General features: G+C 43.4%; 1 protein-coding gene across 1 annotated transcript in view; it reads right to left on the bottom strand.

The window, feature by feature from the left end:
- Positions 1-1,901: 1,901 nt before the first annotated feature.
- RCOR1 (REST corepressor 1) overlaps positions 1,902-8,760 on the bottom strand; it is an 80,932-nt gene continuing 74,073 nt past the window's right edge. Inside the window, exons 11-12 of the mRNA XM_084521770.1 lie at positions 8,490-8,719; positions 1,902-6,227 (exon numbers count right to left, since the gene is read on the bottom strand). Coding sequence (XP_084377896.1) covers positions 6,186-6,227; positions 8,490-8,719 — 272 coding nt within the window. The 3' untranslated portion in view covers positions 1,902-6,185. The remainder of the gene's footprint in view (positions 6,228-8,489; positions 8,720-8,760) is intronic.

Raw genomic sequence — 8,760 nt, 5'->3', positions numbered from 1 at the left:
ACATTTGGCACCCAGTTTTGTAACGCGATGCTCTATCTTACACACTCGAAGTTAGCTCGTGGAATGAAAACCACACTTAAACCGTTTGATTTCCTAAAGCTGGCTTTTGGGCATTAGATTAAGATCTCAGCACACAGCAGCACCATCAGGGCACTCTTCAAGTTCAGCCTCTCCAGCTTATATATTGCACCCTGTGAGGCCGCTCTGGTGCTGGGAGGAAGCTCCTGGTGCTGCTCATACTCACGGCTTGCAGAGATGGGAATGGCCTGGAGGACACACACATGTGCTTTGGGAACTGAGGTTTGCCCACATACCTGTGTTTCCCTTCTCAGTTGGGGTCTAAACCTTAATTAAATGTAGACCCTCAAGTCTAAACCACAATAGCTGATGCCTTAAAACTTCAGCAGTGGAAGCTTAGGTGCCTAGTTATTTATATAGGAAACGAGCCATCAGGAGTACTAAATACAGCATTAAAATTAGCATTTTAAATTCCATTCAGCATTAATTCAGCCCTGCCTCCCCGCTTACACATACATACCATCACTAGGAAGAAATGTAGCACCTCTGCTCTCAAAAATGGGAGCACCACCACTGCTTTACTTTTGCTTCCCAGCCTCTTCAGGAGATTCCTCAGGTACACGTTTGGGCACAGCAGTCCCAAGCTTCTTCCCTCCTTAAACTTACCAAGTTCCGTTGTTTCACTTGCTTTTTCTTGGGGCTGGGGGGGGGGAATGTGTGGGCAGGAAGAGGTGGCTGGTTTTGGAGGTTTAGGGCTGAAAGATCCAAGTCAGACAGCTCTGCAAAAGAATCTGATTACTCGGTTACTCCCGTACTGTCCTGGTACTGCAGTCTCCACCACCAGGAAAATTACAAAGGTTTTTTTGCAGTAAAACACCCCCCAGAAAAACACTCTCTGTGCTTCCCTACCCTGCCAGTTTTTCAGTATATGAAGGCATGACTAATTGCTGCCCTCCATACATTACTAGCACTGGAAACCACCGCAGTAACTCGCTGTATTAGTTCTGCTGGATTTAACACATGCAAGCAAACCATTTACCGCGTACCAAAACCCAAAAAGCTCACAGAGCACTGCTGGCAACCTACCTGTTGAATGCAACAGGACAACACAAAGCAGTTTCCTTTACCTGCCCTATAGTGTCCTGTCTGTTCTTCTGCATGCAGTGCTTTGTTGCATCCAGCATGGGAAGACAGCAAATATTACCTCGGAAAATCCCAAGGTGCAACCCCGGTGCAAAGTTTCCTGCCATTTGCAGCACGCAGGGTAGCAACATCCACACACTGCTGGGCTTGAAGGGCACGATGCCGTTTTTGCCGTGTATTTTAAACGCATTTCTTTTGTTGCAGCCAAAGAGGGCAATTTGTTAAGCTGTATAGCCAGGTGGCTAGCCCTCAGACAGCAGTCTGTACTCACTACGGCAGTGACAGGCAGCCAGGTCGTCTCCATCCATACCCTACGGGCCAGGCTCTGGCTCTGGGCTGGAAGCGCCGAGCCAGGACCGGTCCCAGCACTCCCCAAGCTCCGGAGCTGCCTCGCAGCAGCGCTGCCAGCACGGCCGGGGGAAGGAATACAGGAATATGACACACGGGCAGAAAAGGAGCAGCACGGGTCCCTCCAGGGCCACCGGCGTGACCAGTGCCTGCCCTCGGGCAGCAGACAGCTCTAGGCACCCCGGCCCTACGGCCCTAGGAAGGTCTGAGCGAGTTTCCCAAAGCTGGGGCTCGGCAGCGACCGGCGACCGCTGCTCCAACAGCGCCGTGCCCACCGTGCGATACAGAGGGGGCAAACCCCCCGCTGGTGGCTCTCGTGACCAAACTTGGAGAGGTAGGTGATCAATCACGTTTCAGAGCAGTGTTTTACATCAATAACGTTTTACTACGTATTTTATTACATCAATGGCTTGAAAAAATTTTATTTGATGTCAGCAAACATTGGAAATCATAGAAAAATGAATTATGTAGAATTTCACAAAGGAATTTACCCCACTATAATTCCTCATACAGTAAAATAATTCAAAACCAAATGTTACTTTTCAGTGGCTAAGCAGTTTTATAATGCTATGAACATTCATCACAGTAAGTGTGCTGAATAATAGAAAACAGGCAAAAAAGACATTTAAAATATTACTTACAACAGCATTATTACAACATACTTTCTTTAAAATCCCAACGAGTATTTTATCACTTCAAAAGCTATACAGCATTTCCATTATATTTGCAAACTTAACCTTATACATCTTTTAAAATCTTGAAAAAACTTCTTTTAAGCAATCTATAAGCAGTTAACAAAATTGATAAAATCTACATAATGGAATACTATACACTCCAGTATAAATTTTATTTTAGGAGAATATGAATGTAAACACTCATTATTATACAACATGCATAGACTATACTGACCTTCCATCTTCTGAACTGTAACTTTCACTGCAATTGTGCTTTACTATCAACAGGAAAAGCTGCATTAATCCAGGGAGTGGCAGAAAGTATTTGCTTTAGGGGCATTGCACAAGATCACTAGATTTTGACTTGCTGAAGACAAGCTGGAGCTCATAAAATGATTTTATTTTTATTTTTTTTAAAGAGTAAGTATCGGGCCATTCATCACTGAATGGGGTATGCATAATTCTATACAGATTTGAAAAAATGCATTATCAGAAAAAATCTCTTAGGACATTTTTGCGCTTCACTGACTCAGGGATTTATGTTCACAAACCCAGTGATCAAGTTAGTGTAATGCACTGTTTGGCTCATATTTGGTGTGCAAGAATACCAACAGCATTTTAGCGATTTAGATAATAAAAACTGAAATTTAAAGTGACAATGAGCATATTTTAATACATAATGTTTCAGATGTCTTTGTACAGGAAAGAAAAATGTTTGTCAGGACATTGCTTTAAGAGATTAAGAGTTTTACTCTTATTGTAACTATTAAAAAAGTGTTCTAGTGAATATTTAATGGGGTCTTCCTGGTTGCAAACTTGTAAAAATATATTAAGATTTCATTATCCCCATTGGTATTAAATATATCAAGACAACCATTGTGGCTGCACTACCAGTTATGGCTACTATGGTCTTAAGCATCTGATTGTACATTGTTGCTATATTGTTAAGCACAACTGAGGCATGTATTTTTTTTCCCTTGGTTATAAGATTATATTACAAAAGTTGATCACTGTTTCAAACCAGTTAAACACGAATATTCAAGTAACAAGGTTGTTTTAATGGATAAGCGAAAAAAGAAGTTACCTAGCACTTTACACAACTACATAAAAATTAAATAGAACAAATGAAATTTGTTTATGCATATGCAATACACTTTTATATCTTTAAGATTTCTAAAAACTAAAACTTAAACTATCATTTTCTTTAACGATACCATATTTTGCACAATAACTTATACTTAGGAGAAATAATTTCCCATTTTCCACAAAATATATATAATTATGACATTCACATTGATAGTTTAAGAAACAAAATTTAAGTGAATATTCTATCTTACGCAGTTATCTTTGTGGACCCTTCTAATCAGAATGCAACCAGTTGATGTATCTAATGCTTGATCCATTTAAAAAAGAAAGAGAGGGTCTTCACCTAAACAAGACCAAACCATTTAAACTTTCAAAAGCTAAGATGATTTCATCGCGTTTAAAAACATAGTTAAAGAGAACGTAAAAAACTAAACGTTTAAAATACAGTGCTATTATATTGTATGTATCGACTACAATAAGATAGCTGTCAACTGAGAAGTCATTTAACAACTTTTTTCTTCCTAATATCATGAATTATACATGTTTCTCCCTACCCCTTTGGGGATGAAGCCAAAACACAACTTTTCTGATCATAAGATGGACAGATTTGAGGGCAAAAACCGAAGAGAAGTCCTCACAGGTAACTAACTTGCCAGCAGAAGCCCCACCTGATGAATTTCACCAGCTGGGACACAAGTTTCCGTGCTCCTCTCCCCCTGGCATGGACCTACCAGCGAGAAGTTTAATGCTGGAGTATTTCTAGCGAGCGGCATTTCTTTCCACCAGAACTGCCAGCCGCATTCGCAGTGCTGTTTGCCCGGCTTTAATCCCGATTCACACTGGCTAACAACTAAGTGTCCTCTCCCCCTCCCAGCTCCAGCTGGCGCAGGGCTGAAGGAACGCATGCAGGTCCACCCTCAGAGCTGCCATGTCACACAGACAGCTGTAGAGATGCTGCCACAAATTTGGGTCACCGTATGTGACTACAGGTCTCCAACAGAGGACGGGGACTAGCTCCCTTCCATCCCCTCATCACCTCAAAGGCTCTCTCTGGAGCTACCAGAACCAAGCTGCTCAGAAATGGCCGCAGGAGCGGCTGAAATAGGCCCCTGCTGGGCTAAACACTGTAGCTTGCCCTAAGAAATGCTCATCTGCTCCTTTGCCTGTGCGTCACAGGGGTTGTGTCCACACAGACGGAGGTGCCACCACAGCTCTCTGGCGGTAACCGAGCTGCTTTAGGGTCAGAGGACGGAGCCACCATGGCACACACACCACAGCATGGCCCAGCGGCTCCAACATCAGCACCACGTTCGGAGCTAGCCCCCGAGCTGCAGCACCTCAGCTGCAGTCAGGACGCGGGCTAGCTCATTTCAGGTTGTGTTAAAAGAGGCTGGTGCTGCACGCTGCTGTGTGCCACCCTGGCTCGAATCCTCTGTAAAGGAAGAGGGGCAAAAAAGGGTCCTTTTCTCCGTCTGCAAAGACACCTGTTGGTTTCTTACCACATCATTAAGTTAACCATTTTTAAATGCTTTGTGACTAGTGTTATCTTGCAGCTTCCCATCAGGCAAAAAGTAATACTGCTGCTTCTAGCTTCTCTAAATACTGTCTGCTCAGCAGTCAACCACCCTGTTCGAGGTGCAAAGTCCCAACGCGGGACTTCCAGGAACAGCTCCAGTTCAAGCCAGCTGGACGGGCCACAGAACGGATCTGAGCAGAGGGCTGGGGATCTGCAAGCTGCATGCACCAAGTATTTGGAAAAGCACCTCTTAGATTTTAAATTGCATATTTTGGTTCAGAACATGAAAGCAATGTGTGCTTCAGAGGGGTTTAAATGGCCAATGAAATTAACCCGGTTCTTGTCCATTGAACTTCCAAGAGACCAAAAACTACTTGAAGGTTGAATTTCATGCTCCAACCCTCGCCCAGACGCCCACTGGGAGAAGTAGTTTGATGTCTTTGGCTAACAGCACTCTGAAGAGGAATGAGACACTGGGACAGAAAGTGACCTATGATAGCCAAATGTAAAAAGGCACATATTCCAAAAAGGAGAGGCACCAGAGAAAGTTGCTTTGACTTAATCCCACAGAGGATCAGGAAAAAGAAAGTTGTGTAGCACTCATTTAACAAGTTACAATGCAAATGCTGAATGCCAGGGGTTAAATAGCGTATCAAACAGTTTCAGGTTACGTATTCCCTTTTGCACTAAATAAAAGCCATTAAAATATAAAGGAATAAAAATGCTCAATTAGGGAGCTTTCTATGAAGCAAGAACACACAAATACAGTGGAAAGAATTGCACAAACCAGAAGTGTAATGAGTTACATTTACAACCTTGGACTGACCAAACCTTAGCAATAGGATTTCCTATCACTTTGCGTTGTTCAAGATCGCGTGTTGACATGCCCTGTCATTTCAGAACAGACCTGACACCACTGGCATGTGCACAGGCCTCTCCTTTATAGAAAGCTCACTAACAATAGTGTCATCTTAAGAATACACAGGAAGCGGAGACCACAAGGCCATGCAGCAGTACGTACTTATACCCTACGGACCAAGTATTATAAGAACTCCTAACGTGTAGAGTTACTGTGGGGCCTGCTAAGGAGCTCCTGGTTTTGCAGGTTGGTCAAAATTACGGACAGGTGTTACTGGTTCTAGAAATCCTCATGCTTAAGCAGGACGTTGATGAAATGGAGAGCTGAGCTACCTGGGTGCTTTTGAAAGAAAGTGGAGGCAGTATGGAGGAATGAGGGGAGATTAAGGCAGATGTAGCACAGGACTGGAAGCGTTTGCCTTTTTTTGGTAATAGCTGCTTGTCCACAGATATGATGCAGATGGCTGTCTGAGGTTTGCTAATACCTGATATCCTGGATAACACAGTAGTCAACACAAATTGTTCTAGGCTACAGCACCTTCTCACGAAGCAGATGCATATCTGACATCAAGAACAGAAGTAGCCTGGAAGGAAGAGGGAGGGGGAAAAAAAAGAAAACATTTAGTTTAAAAAATGAATACACATAGGCTTTCTTGCATCTCCAAACTTTACCCCAGATTCAAGGTACTGAAAGCAACAAGACAGCCAGCCCTGGCACATGGGGAGAATCACAGCAGCTTCCCTTATTCTGAGCCACACCAGATTTTGTTGGTAGAACAAGAATTAAGACCAGAGCTGAGGCTGCTTTATCAGCAGCAATCTCACCTCACTGCTTCAAAGATATGAGCGGGGACGGGGGACTTGCTGTGAAAACACACAGAAGGGGAAAGCCCAGAGGAGTCAGTCAGAGGGCTGATGAAGCTTTTGTTAAGCTGGTGGCCGGGCTGACAGAGCATACCAGAGGAGAGAGCACCTGAGGGACTGCTTTCAAGAGCAGGCTGCAGCTGCACCAAACTGCTCAGGAGGGCCCAGGAACATCCCTCCTAGCCCAAGGAGATCGCTTACATGATAATCCAGGTCCCATTTCTCTTTGCACCCAGAACCACCCAGGCCCCCGTTACCCAGCTCCTTGCAGCACCGTGCTTATGGTAGCTCTGAAGGCAGGAGCCCCACGTTCACAGCCACCCAGAGGCAATATTTACACCTGATTTGCTCAGAGAGCTTGCAGGCCATTAGATCTCCATTGTGGGACAACCCTGTGACCCTTCCTCTTGCATCGTTGTAAAAAGGTGCAGGCTGGGTAGCTGAAATCCCCACCACGCTGCCAGCACCGTCCTCCTCCCAGCCATGACACACCAGTTCCTACTGTCCAGAACAGGCTGCAGCTCACTGCCACCCTGCATGGCTCCCCTCAGCATCAGCCTGGTGTCCTCATCCCACTCTACTGCACTTTCTTGGCTCCAGCCTGGGCACTTTCCATCACTGGCCTGGGGACCAGGACTCCCATTCCACCAGTTGTTTCACCAGACCTTGCTGCCATTTGAGGTTAAGGTTGCATTTAAAGCCAGACAATCTTTGAGGGCTCAGGGAAGAAAAATTCTGCACTTCTGCTGGTCACAGAAAAGGGCAGTGACATCAGCCACCTGTTTTTCAGACAGCTATGTACAAAAGTAGTTACTTCTTTGTCCCACCTCCCAGCTCCGTACAACAATTTCACTCACAACCTAAGAATGCGAGTTTTTTGAGTTCAGTTTTGTTCATCTGTCACACCTTTGGACCTAGCCCCCAAGTATAAGTAGCTTCAGAGAACAAATTACTGGGATTTGTAAAGCAATCAACTTCTGCTCTTTGAACGTCTGAACAACAGGCAATGTACAACTGAGCCAACGACAATCAAGGTAACTTAGAAAAACATATGCAGCACACAGAGAAGTCTTTAGTCCATGTATGACAGACCAAAATTCAGCTCACACTGTTAACTGCATTTGCATTTGAGAAGATGCAGCTTTTGTGTTAAGCTGTCATTTAAAATTAGCCACAAAGGAGCCCTGTGTCTAACATTTTTACATACAAACCTCTAGTGGGGTTTTTCTTTTGAAAGAAAGTGTTAATAACACATTTTTATAACGAACTTTCATATCTCAATACTCTGTAGTCTCTTGGTTAACTTTAAGCACACGCTGCCTTTGGAGAAGTGTTACTTCGGCGAGCTTCTATCAAGGAGAGCACGAAAAAAATTGTTTCTAGAATGTGTCTTCACAGAAACTGCTGTAAATTCAAGGAAATTTTGCCTCTAGGTAATTCCGGAGCAAATAGTATCACACACTTCCCTTGTTTATAGCTTTCTTTCCTTCCCTCAAGTGAAACCACTCCATGATCAAAATGAAAGAAAGAGCTTTGCCTCGGAAGACTGTAAGGTCTCAAAGCCAAACCTTGAACAGCTTAGAGAACTGAGTGCAGGGAAAACATCCAAACGATATAAATATCTATCAGGTTTCAGCAGTAATCATTAAATTGTCCACGTGCTGCTGCTGCTGAGATACCAGTATCATTAGAGGGCTGCAAAATTAAGTGTTCTCTTTCCACTTTTATGGATGTCTAGAATTCCCCCCAAACAATACTGGGAGTGGAATATCCAGACACGGTGAAATATGCTCAGATACATTTTATTTAGTTTAGAAGTAAAAACTGACTGATTGAAGATACACGTGCACACGTATACACTTTTAAATATATATATATATATATTATATTAAATATATAACATTATATGTGAAATATATCATATTATACATATAAGAACTGAGCTCAGATTGGGAACTTTACATGACTTAAGTGTGATTTACCTCATCTTCCTCTTCGGACATTTTAGTGGAATTATCGGGGGATTTTACAGGCTTCTGGCTATTGGTTCCATTTGTCTCCTCTTTGCCGTGCTCTGCCTCCCACTCCTGTAGAACTTCATCTATGTTGAAACGACGTCGGTAATTTACAAAAAAGTTTTTCACTTGCACCACAGATTTGTTTCCAATCACATCAGAGATTGCCTGAAAGTCTCGGCCATATTTCCTGATTGCTAAAAGCAACAAGAAAAACAAAAGTAAAGTGTTATTTCCA

Source organism: Aythya ferina (genome assembly GCF_964211825.1).
Source record: "Aythya ferina genome assembly, chromosome: 5".
In the NCBI taxonomy this organism is placed as follows: Eukaryota; Metazoa; Chordata; class Aves; order Anseriformes; family Anatidae; genus Aythya; species Aythya ferina.
Note: the sequence above shows the minus strand (reverse complement) of the source record. Positions and strands in the feature narration are given on the sequence as shown.